The sequence below is a fragment of the Cornus florida genome, unplaced genomic scaffold (assembly GCF_030987335.1).
Source record: "Cornus florida cultivar Cherokee Brave unplaced genomic scaffold, ASM3098733v1 CherokeeBrave_3.0.0_Hap2_Chr02, whole genome shotgun sequence".
NCBI lineage: Eukaryota > Viridiplantae > Streptophyta > Magnoliopsida > Cornales > Cornaceae > Cornus > Cornus florida.
Genome location: NW_026775572.1, coordinates 5,276,314 through 5,290,564, shown reverse-complemented (window position 1 = coordinate 5,290,564; position 14,251 = coordinate 5,276,314). Strand labels below are relative to the sequence as shown.

The 14,251-nt window shown below is 35.5% G+C and overlaps 1 protein-coding gene across 1 annotated transcript; it reads right to left on the bottom strand.

The window, feature by feature from the left end:
- Nucleotides 1–5,585: 5,585 nt before the first annotated feature.
- On the bottom strand, nt 5,586–7,997 carry LOC132289629 (uncharacterized). The gene is made up of 3 exons (XM_059789993.1): nt 7,700–7,997; nt 6,507–7,438; nt 5,586–6,170 (listed from the first exon to the last, which is right to left on the bottom strand). Exons 1-3 carry the CDS (start codon nt 7,995–7,997, stop codon nt 5,586–5,588), a joined length of 1,815 nt encoding a protein of 604 aa, XP_059645976.1.
- Nucleotides 7,998–14,251: the final 6,254 nt, after the last annotated feature.

Below are 14,251 nucleotides of genomic sequence, written 5' to 3'. Positions count from 1 at the left end.
ATTTGACACCCTCTTCATTCAAATTCTGGTTTTTAAAAGTGTTGCAAATAGTTAAGAATTTTCCTAAATGGATATAGGGTGGCTCACTTTCAAAGCCATGAAATTTGGGTAAAAGGTGGATAGTAGCAGGTTTAATCTCAAACTGGGGTGCTTCAGTTGCAGGGAGAACTATGCAATTGGGTGGGTTGGCTATGATGGGTGCAAAGTAATCATTCAAAGTCTTAGATTCAGCCATTGGAAATGGATGGGTGGTTGAAGAGAGCAGGAGGGGTTTTTCTAACTCAAAGAGTGAAGGATCAATAGAACAACGGATTAAACGTTTGTTAACCCACAACCACTTGGGCATAAACACACAGACAATTCAGTTTTTTTTTTTTTTTTTAATTCCAAAATCCTACCATCCGAAAAGAATAAAAATAAGAATTAAAAAGAAGGAAAGGGAGCGAGGGATATAAAGTTTGGGTAGGTTTCCAAAAATTTCAGTTTTGAATTTTTCTGCGAATTTTCAATCTTGATATGGCAACGGCACCATTTGACGAGTGTATTTTTATGGATTATGTCATTGTTTTTCTACACTTCGTGCAAAAATAAGAAAAACCTGCAAAAACTAAATTAAAGATAGTATAGAATAAGCAGGGTCGAACCATACAAGATTTAAACTCGTTAATCAAAATTAAAACCAAAATTTAAAAAAGAATAACTTTAAAACAATTTAATAGTTTTTTCTAATGAACTAAAAATAAAATTAATAATTAAGACAAATAAATTATGATTAAATAATAAGAAAAGTCTCAAGGAAAGAATCCACCACCACAGCTTACTATAAATAAATTTGTATATTTCTTTTACGTAAATTTTCCTATTATAAGCAAATCACTTCACCAGTCCAATTACAACTTGGAAAGATGAAGGAAAATAATAGCGTGAAATAACAATTGCTTGAGAACATATTTTACTTAATCTGATATATCTTTGGTAAATATAAATAGGCATTATCCGAATTACCATTAATTGGCAAACACGAAAAATCCTTTCCCTAATTTTTTTATCAAAATAAACACAGAATAGAAGAGTAAAATAATGCAAGAAAAATTTTTATAAAAGAATTAAACTAAATTTACTTATATTTCAGCCATGATGGCTTCATCACTCCCTTGATAAGGGGGTATTTAAGCTAGCATAATAAGAAAACAAAATAAAGAAATAAAAATAATTTTCATAACAAAAATTATAAGAAATAAACTGAAGACAAAAATTCTCTGTAACTTTTATTATTTTATCTCACTAACAATGTACATCAACCTCCTCTACATATGTCTCTATTTATAGAGTTTAGAATGGAACGATTGGGAGGGGAAAATTCTAATTACAGAAGTGAAAATAAAAATAAAATAAAATAAAATAAAATAAAATCTTCCTAAAATCTTGCTGCTTCCCAATTTGGTCTGATCTTTGACTTAACGTGCTTTCCAATCTGTCTTGATATATTTTCCAAATTGGCTTGATCTTTGCTGATTTAATGAAAAAGGCAATTTCTTAAGTTGACTTTAATTGATCGTATAATCCCACATTTTTGCTATTTTTGTTTCTTTTCTTCTTATTCCGAAATCAGCCCCTATAAAACATGAAAAGCAGGGATAAGAACAGTTATCTAATAAAAAATATTAATTAATCATTTATTATAAAGTATAAAATAACAAGTTTGTGCACTTATCAAATTACCCCCAAACAAGCTTTTGCTAGTCCTCTAGCAATTAAAGGCAAAAAGGGATAAGTTTACAAAATTGTTACTTTAATTGACTCCTGACTAAAAATATGCCACTTTCCCAGGCTACTTTCGATTGCATTTACCATATGCAATAAGGCCTTAAACCCCTAGGTTACCCTAGTAAACGAGCTATAGCCTCGTGAGAGTTTTCAGAGATGATACCCACAAACATCCAAAATTGTGCACACTTTGCACTTAGCTCAATTACTTCCATGGAATCGGAATCTATTACATACACATCATCATCAAGTTAGCTATTTTGTCAAGTATAAGAAAGATTAATATTCTCTAGCAATCCCAAACCTCTAATTACATGCAATAATACTATGGTCCCCACACAAAGTTCAATTCAACATATTTCCAATAACAATCAATCCCTAGTTTCCTTTTGAAGTGAACTAGCATCCAATTATGTGTTTTACCCTTTTGTCCTTATATTACACATTACAATAGTTTCAAATCATTAATATTCCCATCCAAGTTAAAATACCTAAGGCATGAACTCATGACTTTACTTATGCATGTGAATCTTTCATCTTTCTTTCTTTCATCATCATCTTCTTCTTTTCTTTTCTTTTTCTTTTTCTTCTTTTTCTTCGTCTTTTTTTTTTTTTTTTGAAGACAGCAAGCTATGCAATGTTTAAGTTCCTTAAGCTTTCTAGATGACCCATGTAACGAGCTTTAGGCTAATGACTCCCAACCAGACGGTTTTAGGGTATTAGGTGTAAAGACACCCAAAAGAGCTTATTAACTCAAGTCAACTAGGCTTCGAACCTAAACCAACACTTTCATTTTTTCCCGACCCTCCACTTTTTAACGCGAACACTCACTACTTACTGAGGCAAAAGGCCCGGTTACTTCGTGAAAGGTATTAACTAATCATGCACATTTCTCTATCATCATGCCAAGGACATCTACTTTTCAAGGTCTACTAACTTGTATCCAACACATGCAATATATCACATAAGGTTAGGCCTATACCCCACAAAAAGATACTAGTGTGCATCTGTGAGAAGTGAAGTACGCTAGAGACTAATTATCATTAACAATAGTCAAACTGGACAATGATGTGGACCACATACACTAAAACATGAATTAAAGATTCAAAACTGCTCTAAAATACCAATTCCCAATCATACATGAACAATAATTCACTCAAATTTGACATGACATGCAATTCAACTTATAATTTCCAATGAAATAAAATCATTGCCCCACCCCCAAACAAAAGACAACACTGTCCCTAGTGTTGGAACCAAAGAATATGGAAATTAAATGGACAAGTATAGGTGGAGATATATAGAGAAACATTGGAACATATTACCTCACTTGGTTCGATGTGGAGTACAATTTCTGCAAAAGAGGTTATGGAAAACAATCGAAAACCATATCAGATAAATATAGCACCCCCAAACAAAATATAACCATATTCAAATACTAAACAGTTATGGAGCTAATGAGTAGGAGTAAGATACAACTAGTTAAGACTCAAAAATCAATCTAAGGTAACTGAATAGACACAACCGGCTGGGTTGCCTCCCAGGAGCCCTGAATTCAATGTCTTCAGCCAGACGCAATTGGGAAAGTTCCCCCAAAAGAGATTAGTCTGAATAGACCGGATTGATGAGGAAAATGTCCTCAATGACATGAGCCTCAAACTCAAGGAAAGGTTTTAAACGATGAGCATTGACTTTAAACAGCTTTCCAGTTTTGGGATCTTGTACCTCAATGGCACCATGACTAGCAACATGGTGTACATAATATGGACCAGACCATCGTGACCTCAACTTCCCTGGAAACAATACAAGATGGGAGTTATACAAAAGAACCTTTTGGCCTTGGAAAAACTCATTTCTTAAAATTTGTTTGTCATGTTCCAATTTAGTCTTAGCTTTATAAATCCTCGAACTCTCATGGGCATCATTTCTAAGTTCTTCCAACTCATTAAGTTGAAGTATCCTACGCTCACCTGCTTGATCATAATCAAAGTTCATGGCCTTGATGGCCCAATAAGCACGATGTTTCAGTTCGACAGGCAAGTGACAGGCGTTGCCATAGACCAATCGGTATGGAGACATTCCTATAGGGGTCTTATAAGCAGTAAGATAGGCCCATAAAGCATCATGGAGACGGAGACTCTAGTCCTTTCTTGTGGGTTTAACCGTTTTCTCTAAGATATGCTTGATCTCCCTATTGGATACCTCAGCCTGACCATTGGTTTGTGGGTGGTAAGATAGGGCTACTTTATGGGTGATCCCATATTTGGAAATTAGGCTAGCAAAAACTTTGTTGCAAAAATGTGAACCATTATCACTGATTTTGGCTCGAGGTGTACCGAAGCGAGACAAAATGAAGTCTTTCAAGAATTTCACCATAACCTTATGGTCTGCTGTCTTTGTGGCTAAGGCTTCTACCCATTTGGACATATAATTAACTGCCAAAAGGATGTAGGTACACCCATATGAAGAGATAAAGGGTCCCATGAAGTCAATACCCCAAACATCAAAGATTTATACCACTAGTATGGATTGTTGGGGCCATTCATTCCTTTTGGTAATCTTACCTACGAGTTGGCATCTAGGACATGCGACACAGTAGGTATAGGTGTCCTTAAAAAGGGTGGGCCAATAAAAGCCTTATTGTAAGATTTTCGCAGCGGTCCTTTTAGAGCTAGAATGGCCATCACAGGCCTGATCATGACAGAATGAAATGATGGACTCTTGGTTTACTTCGGGGACACACCTACGGATAATTTGATCTTGACAATACTTAAACAAGTAGGGGTCATCCCAAAAATATTCCTTAACCTTAGTTAGGAATTTATCTCTTTCTTGCTTGGACCAAGTAGAAGGGGTTTGACTTGTGACATTGTAATTGACAATATCGGCATACCATGGTGCAGGAGATACCGCAAAAAGTTGTTCATCAGGGAAATAATCAGAGATGGGAAGAGAATTATTAATCGAATCAACAACTAGACGAGACAAATGATTAGCGACTACATTCGTAGAGCCTTTCTTATCACGGATTTCAAGGTCAAATTCCTGAAGGAGTAAGATCCATCATACCAACCTAGGTTTGACATCTTTCTTGGAGAGAAGATGTCTCAACGCAGCATGATCGGTATAAATGATGACCTTAGATCCTATCAAATAAGAGCAAAATTTGTCAAAGGAGAACACTACCGCCAACAATTCTTTTTCAGTGGTTGAGTAGTTGAATTGGGCATCATTCAGGGTCTTACTAGCATAGTAGATGACATTGGGTGCTCTATCAACTCTTTGCCCTAAAACAGCCCCGACTGCATAATCTGATGCATCACACATGATCTTAAAAGGTAGGTTCCAATCAGGTGACCGAATTATGGGTGCAGTAGTGAGTACGGTTTTTAATTGCTCAAAAGTAGAGTGACAAGCATCGGTAAACTCAAATGGGGCATCCTTAGCTAGAAGATGGGTCAAAGGCCGTGCGATCTTACTGAAGTCTTTGATGAAACGCCTATAAAAACCAACATGACCTAGGAAAGCTCGAATATCTCGTACAATTTTGGGAATGGGTAAATTGGAGATAAGATCAATTTTTGTTTTATCTACCTCGATTCTGGCACTAGAGATGGTATGACCTAGGACAATTCCTTTTTGGACTATGAAATGACTTTTTCCCAATTAAGAACGAGGTTAGTATCACGACAATGCTGAAGCACGAGAGTAAGATAGTGCAGACATTGTTCAAATGACGAGCCAAAGACAGAGAAGTCATCCATGAAAATTTCTAAAAACTTATCAACCATATCACTAAAGATATTCATCATACACCACTAGAATGTAGCGAGTGCATCGCATAAGCCAAATGGCATACGACGATAAGCAAATGTACCAAATGGGCAGGTAAAAGTGGTCTTGTGTTGGTCATCAGGGTGGACAGGGATTTGATTATAGCCAGAATAACCATCTAAGAAGCAATAGAAAGATTTACCGGCCAATTTCTCTAACATTTGGTCAATAAATGGTAGAGGAAAATGATCCTTCCTAGTTGCACTATTGAGCTTTCGATAGTCAATGCAAACTCGCCATCCTGTTCGGACACGGGTAGGAACTAACTCATTACGATCATTAGGAACGACAGTAATGCCGGACTTCTTAGGAACCACTTGGACTGGACTTACCCACTGGCTATCAAAGATTGGATATATGATACCGGCATCAAGGAGTTTGATAACTTCTGTACGGACAACTTCCTTCAAGTTAGGATTTAGTCTCCTCTGGGGTTGCCTACAGGTTTTAGCATCATTCTCCAAATGAATACGATATTGCACCACTAAAGGACTAATGCCTTTGATATCATCAATAGACCAACCTATGGCTTCTTTATTCGCCCTAAGCACCTCAAGTAGCTGGGTCTCCTAGTTGTTGGTTAGGTCAGATGCGATCACCACAGGAAAAGTATCAGATTTACCTAGGTAAGAGTATTTTAAAGTCTCAGGGAGAAGCTTTAATTCGACCTTAGGAGACTCTTTCACGGTTTCAGAGTTAGGGTTATTTGGTGAAGACAATGATTCAAAGTGGAGTCGATACTTGGGTGTGTCAAAGATTGGAGTGGAATCTAATAAGGCATTGATCTCTCCAATATAATTATCCTCATCAAAATTAGCACCAAAATGAGCTAGACATTGGTGGAGTGGATCCTCTGGGTAGGATTACTCAAAGGTTTTAGCGGTCAATGACTCAACAAGACAAACTTCTTCAATAGAATCTGAGTCAGGGGGTTGTTTCATCAAACTAAACACATTCACTTCCACTTTCATATTTCTAAAGGTTAAAGTCATGTTCTCATTTCTACAATCGATCAATGCATTGGCGGTAGCTAAGAATGGGCAACCTAAAATGATGGGAATCTGTTTACCTTGAGTAGGTTGGGTGTCTAGAACAATGAAGTCGATTGGATAATAAAAATCGGCCACTTTGACAATCACATCCTCAATGATACCCCTTGGAGTCTTAACTGATCGATCAGCTAATTGGATTCTAACATCGGTTTTCCTCAAATTGTTTAATCCTAACTCTTGGTACACAGAATAAGGTAGCAAGTTCACACTAGCAACTAAATCCAATAGGGCCTGGTCAGCAAAAGTGTCGCCAATCCTACAAGTGATAGTCGGACTACCAGGGTTTTTATGTTTGACTATAGCTTGGTTTTGTAAGAATGAGGAACAATGTTGGGCTATGAAGACTTCCTTTGGGATGTGGGTTTTCCTCTTGACTAAGTCTTTGATGAACTTTGCATAAGAAGGAATTTGCTTGATGGCAGTGAGAAATGGAATATTAATCTGAAGATTTTGAAAATTTTCTGAGATTTCACTGTATTGCAAATCCTTTTTATTGTTAACTAGTCGGGAAGGGAAAGGTGCAGGTGGAACATAAGGCAGAAGAATAGGATTATTAATTTGAGAATCTCGGTCTTTTTTTGCTTTTGGAGGGTTTAATGCACGAGACTCGGATGGTTCATGTTCATGTTGGGTAGGTAGCTCAACCTTATTATCAATTTGTTTCCTTGACCTAAGCGTGATGATGGAATTCACATGGCCATTGGATTGGTCAGTGGAAGAGGAAGTTTCAATGTGATGAACCCCTTTGGCTTGAAGGTTGATTTCAAGTTGGCTAGGCAAGGTACCTCTTTGTCGTTCAGACAAAACGGAAGTGAGTTAACTCAACTAATTTTGCATGGACTGTTGGAATTGCAGTTGGTTCTGAGATAAAAGGTCAAAGTAACTTTCTAGCTTTTGAATTCTCTGAGTAGATTGCTTATTTGATTGGTCGAGATTAAGGGCAAGCATCTTCAGAGTGTCCTCATAGTTGGAAACATGTTGGTTCTGTGGGAACTGACATTGAGGAACGAGCAAACCTTAAGATTGGGGTTGCCTATTGGAATTACCTTGGAAACCGGGATGACCACCTAAGTTTTGGGGAGGCAAATTTTGTTGCCAAGAAAAATTAGGATGGTTTCTAGTATCAGGATGGTAAGTTTGGCTAAAGGTATTAGCAGTCGGTCTCCTATAGGTATTAAAGGCACACACTTGAGCATCTGAAGGTTCAGAGGTAGAATAGACAGGACATGCTTCACTAGGATGAGATGAACTAGAACACATATAGCATTGTGCATTTGTAGACATGAGTGCAAAAGCATTGAATTTTTTTGTCAAGTCTTTTACTCCTTCAGTTAGACTATGCATCACAGATTTTAATTCATTTTCAGGTTTGATCTCAAACCAAGGAGACAACAGACCATAGGGTTGTGGTGAAATTCTTGAAAGATTTCATTTTGTCTCGCTTCGGTACACCTCGAGCCATAATCAGTGATAATGGTTCACATTTCTGTAACAAAGTCTTTGCTAGCCTAATGTCCAAATATGGGATCACCCATAAGGTAGCCCTATCTTACCACCCACAAACCAATGGTCAGGCTGAGGTATCCAATAGGGAGATCAAGCATATCTTAGAGAAAACGGTTAAACCCACAAGAAAGGACTGGAGTCTCCATCTCCATGATACTTTATAGGCCTATCGTACTGCTTATAAGACCCCTATAGGAATGTCTCCATACCGATTGGTCTATAGCAACGCCTGTTACTTGCCTATCGAACTGGAACATCGTGCTTATTGGGCCATCAAGGCCATGAACTTTGATTATGATTAAGCAAGTGAACGTAGGACACTTCAACTTAATGAGTTGGAAGAACTTAGAAATGATGCCTATGAGAGTTCGAGGATTTATAAAGCTAAGACTAAATTGGAACATGACAAACAAATTTTAAGAAATGAGTTTTTCTAAGGCCAAAAGGTTCTTTTGTATAACTCCCGTCTTGCATTGTTTCCTGGGAAGTTGAGGTCATGATGGTCTGGTCCATATTATGTACACCATATTGCAAGTCATGGTGCCATTGAGGTACAAGATCCCAAAACTAGAAAGCTATTTAAAGTCAATGCTCATCGTTTAAAACATTTCCTTGAGTTTGAGGCTCATGTCATTGAGGACATTGTCCTCATCAATCCGGTCTATTTGGACTAATCTCTTTTGGGGGAACTTTCCCCATTGTGCCTGGCTGAAGACCTTAAATTTAGTGCTCTTGGGAGGCAACCCAACCGGTTGTGTCTATTCAGTTACCTTGGATTGATTTTTGAGTCTTAACCAGTTATATCTCACTCCTACTCGTTAGCTCCGTAACTGTTTAGTATTTGAATATGGTTATATTTTGTTTGGGGGTGCTATATTTATCTGATATGGTTTTCGATTGTTTTCCATAACCTCTTTGCAGAAATTGTACTCCACATCGAAACAAGTGAGGTAATATGTTCCAATGTTTCTCTATATATCTCCACCTATACTTGTCTATTTAATTTCCATATTCTTTGGTTCCGACACTAGGGACAGTGTTGTCTTTTGTTTGGGGGTGGGGCAATGATCTTGCTTCAATGGAAATTATAAGTTGAATTGCATGTCATGTCAAATTTGGGTGAATTATTGTTCATGTATGATTGGGAATTGGTATTTTAGAGCAGTTTTGAATCTTTAATTCATGTTTTAGTATATGTGGTCCACATCATTGTCCAGTTTGACTATTGTTAATGATAATTAGTCTCTAGCGTACTTCACTTCTCACAAATGCACACTAGTATCTTTTTGTGGGGTATAGGCCTAACCTTATGTGATATATTACATGTGTTGGATACAAGTTAGTAGACCTTGAAAAGTAGATGTCCTTGGCATGTTGATAGAGAAATGTGCATGATTAGTTAATACCTTTTACGAAGTAACCGGGCCTCTTGCCTCAGTAAGTAGTGAGTGTTCGCGTCAAAAAGTGGAGGGTCAGGAAAAAATGAAAGTGTTGGTTTAGGTTCGAAGCCTAGTTGACTTGAGTTAATAAACTCTTTGGGGTGTCTTTACACCTAATGCCCTAAAACCGTCTAGTTGGGAGTCATTAGCCTAAAGCTCGTTACATGGGTCATCTAGAAAGCTTAAGGGACTTAAACATTGCACAGCTTGCTGTCTTAAAAAAAAAAAAAAAAAAAAAAAAGACGAAGAAGAAGAAGAAAAAGAAAAAGAAAAGAAAAGAAGAAGATGATGATGGAAGAAAGAAAGATGAAAGATTCATATGCATAAGTAAAGTTATGAGTTCATGCCTTGGGTATTCTAACTTGGATGGGAATATTAATGATTTGAAACTATTGTGATGTGTAATATAAGGACAAAAGGGTAAAACACATAATTGGATGTTAGCTCACTTCAAAAGGAAACTAGGGATGGATTGTTGTTGGAAATATGTTGAATTGAACTTTGTGTGGGGACCATAGTATTATTGCATGTAATTAGAGGTTTAGGATTGCTAGAGAATATTAATCTTTCTTATACTTGACATAATAGCATGGAAGTAATTGAGCTAAGTGCAAAGTGTGCACAATTTTGGATGTTTGTAGGTATCATCTCTGAAAACTCTCACGAGGCTATAGCTTGTCCACTAGGGTAACCTAGGGGTTTAAGGCCTTATTGCATATGGTAAATGCAATCGAAAGTAGCCTGCGAAAGTGGCATATTTTTAGTCAAGAGTCAATTAAAGTAACAATTTTGTAAACTTATCTCTTTTTGCCTTTAATTGCTAGAGGACTAGCAAAAGCTTGTTTGGGGGTAATTTGATAAGTGCACAAACTTGTTATTTTATACTTTATAATAAATGATTAATTAATATTTTTTATTAGATAACTGTTCTTATCCCTGCTTTTCATGTTTTATAGGGGCTCATTTCGGAATAAAAAGAAAAGAAACAAAAATAGCAGAAATGTGGGATTATACTATCAATTAAAGTCAACTTAAGAAATTGTCTTTTTCATTAAATCAGCAAAGATCAAGCCAATTTGGAAAATATATCAAGACAGATTGGAAAGCACGTTAAGTCAAAGATCAGACCAAATTGGGAAGCAGCAAGATTTTAGGAAGATTTTATTTTATTTTATTTTATTTTTATTTTCACTTTTGTAACTAGAATTTTCTCCTCCCGATCGTTCCATTCTAAACTCTATAAATAGAGACATATGTAGAGGAGGTTGATGTACATTATTAGTGGGATAAAATAATAAAAGTTAGAGAGAATTTTTGTCTTCAGTTTATTTCTTATAATTTTTGTTATAAAAATTATTTTTATTTCTTTATTTTGTTTTCTTATTATGCTAGCTTAAACACCCCCTTTTCAAGGGAGTGATGAAGCCACCATGGCTGAAATATAAGTAAATTTAGTTTAATTCTTTTATGAAATTTTTTCTTCTATTATTTTACTCTCCTATTATGTGTTCTTATTTTGATAAAAAAAATTAGGAAAATGATTCTTCGTGTTTGCCAATTAATGGTAATTCGGATAATGCCTATTTCTACTTACCAAAGATATATTAGATTAAGTAAAATACGTTCGCAAGCAATTGTAATTTCACGCTATTATTTTCCTTCATCTTTCCGAGTTGTAATTGGACTGGTGAAGTGATTTACTTATAATAGGAAAATTTACATAAAAGAAATATACAAATTTATTTATAGTAAGTTGTGGTGGTGGATTCTTTCCTTGAGACTTTTCTTATTATTTGATCATAATTTATTTGTCTTAATTATTTATTTTATTTTTAGTTCATTCAAAAAAATTATTAAATTGTTTTAAAGTTATTCTTCTTTAAATTTTGGTTTTAATTTTGATTAACGAGTTTAAATCTTGTATGGTTCGACCCTGCTTATTCTATACTATCTTTAATTTAATTTTTACAGATTTTTCTTATTTTCGCACGAAGTGTAAAAAAACAACGACATAATCCATAAAAATACACTTGTCAAGAAGTGAGACCCGATCTGCCAAGAGCTCATAAATTAGACAATGGCACGGGAAGATAAGATCCAATGTACCAAACAATAAAGCCACAAGGTCTGTTTTTCACTTATAACAAGGACAGCAGCAATAACAAAAATAATGGAGCACATGTAGAGAAAATTAAAATCTCTTATTATCATATATCATATAGAATCTATTTACCAATACTACTAATGTATGGTAAACATCAATACTTATGGCATCTATAAGATCAATGGTAAAATAATCAAAACCCTAGCAAGAAAATTATATGATTTCCCCTGGATAACCATGCTACCACCAACCAGATTGTTCCCAGTCAAACAACCATTGCATATCATTGTACGTGTTTACAAATGAAATTAGAGCTTCAACTTGTGAAACAAAAAGATGCAAGTAATACATGACTTTTGTCTTCCAAAGATGTACATGAGAAAATATATATTAATATATATTTTTTCGGCAAATTACATGAAAGAGATTATAGTTTTGAATAGTGTGAAATTCTCCATTTTTTCTCCCGTCCAGTTAAGTTATTAAATATATTTTACATTTGATCTGTTAGAACCAATCCCTGGTGGTCCAATCTCCACCCTTGGTAGAGTACAGGATCCTCTCCAGCATTGGAGAGGATTCTTACCCATAAGGAAAATGGAGTATTTTTATACAACAATTTCCATCTGAGTTGATTCCGGTCACTAGTGAGCTGCTGTTGTTTGTTGTTTGAAACAATTAATATTTTCAAAATAATTGCCAGAATTGATCTTGAAAGAGCACCCTGGCTTTCTATTTCTTTCTATTTCTGTATTATAAAGAGAACGAGAAGCTGAGAAAGAAAGCTCCTCTTCTTTTTTCTCCCGGGTAATTAGAAAACCCTTCTTCACCACTAAGAGAACGGAGCCTTTCTATCTCGACGACTCCAAAAGGCCCCTCATCCCAGCAATTATTTGGTTCACAACCACAAAAATCTAACACTAATACAATTCATATTGTTATCTGCAACAAAACAAGAACATAAAAAGATAAAGGTTTCTGTTCTTTTATCTTCTTTTTTCTTCCGGGAAGTTCTTGAATAATGCTATTGAGAGAGCCCCTCATGACGAGCTATGAGCTCTCCACATTTAACTAATGGATTGAAAGATGTATTAAATGATTCATTTGACTTTTCAAAAAATTATATCAATCTAATGATTAAATGTGAAAATATCATCGCTTTTGTCACGAGAGAGCCTTTTGATAGCATTCCTCAGTTCTTAATCTTCTTGATAAAATAGTCTTGGTTTTTTTCCCCACCTTTTGTTTGAATATGTTTGTTTAATAATTATATAATGAGAACAAATTAGTATAAATGGAATTAAGGTTTTTATGACTATAAGTGCATTTTATATAGAATAAAATAATTGCTTAGTAGTTTTATACCCAGTGGGGGGAGAGATTATTTGGTGGGGTTTTAGATGTACTAGAATCACGTACTTGCTTCTGATTTTCATGCTTTAGCTGAAGAGGTTGATTGGAAAATGCAAAGGCCTCGAGCATGGTGAAAATTGGAAAAACAAGGAAAAGGACTCAACAGAATCAATTGGGGAAAGAAAATTATAGGAATGTAGAGAATTCATTCCGATTTCCCATGGTATCACAGAGTCGAAATAAAAAAATTCAATCATATTTAGGGAAGCATTCTCTAAGAAACCCATAATGACGATGATGATGGATCTCATCCTCATCCATGCCATATGAGGATGATATGCATTCAATGTTACCCTATTTTATTCACACATATATACGCACGTGCATAAATAAATGAATCAAATTTATGAGTTTATTCTCTACTGGTCTATTTTTTCGTTGTAATGTCACTCAGTGTTCAGGTACCCAACGAAGAACTAGCAAAAAATAAGAGCAAGAGATAGGTGGTGCCGCTGTCCCAATGCTCGGATCGATGGTTGAAGGAGGTGATGATGACGCCGATGATGTAGTTCATGATTTTTTTTTTTTTTTTAATTAGAGAAAAAAGCAGAGAGAGGAGAAAAGGGTGGGAAGCGAGTTTCAAAGGGGAGAGGCGAATGAGAAGATGTGGAGAATGGATATAGGGATAATATGGTCATTTCACGTTCATATACTTTTTCATCAAAATACTATGAACAAATGAAGGAAAATGACAATTCGACTTAAATTTTAAGTGTTGTTAAAGCATGGCACAAGTGTGTGTAGCATCGTGAACATAATATTCAATTAAAACAAATACAGGTTCACAGTTTCAGTAGCAACCTATGGCTTCATTATGTGCATTTACACCAAATTAAATTCAGCACAAGCATTGCATGCAATTTATCTATTCATACATGGTAAGCACATTGAACCTGCTGAAATGCTCAAATCCATTTCTATGGTTCCAAGCTACAGCATGAGTGAAATTTTTATGCCATTTACAACCAAATATTTGAGACAAATATGAAAAACATGGTTAAAGAAACCACAACTCATGTTTCTAGGGGAAAAAAACTTTAAAATATTAACCAAACATAGATTAGTATATTCAATCCATATGCATCCAATGATTTCTTCTACCGTAGAACTATCCTACAATTCTATCAACCAAGTCA

Bases quoted from the DNA above. Each gene is read 5' to 3' on its own strand.
- LOC132289629 (XM_059789993.1), bottom strand. From the start codon at position 7,997: ATGCATAGTCTAACTGAAGGAGTAAAAGACTTGACAAAAAAATTCAAT. The intron at 7,439-7,699 runs GTAATTCCAATA...AACGACAAAGAG, and splicing joins TGGTCATCCCGGTTTCCAAG to GTACCTTGCCTAGCCAACTT. The intron at 6,171-6,506 runs GTTTGTCTTGTT...ACCAACAACTAG, and splicing joins ACTCAGATTCTATTGAAGAA to GAGACCCAGCTACTTGAGGT.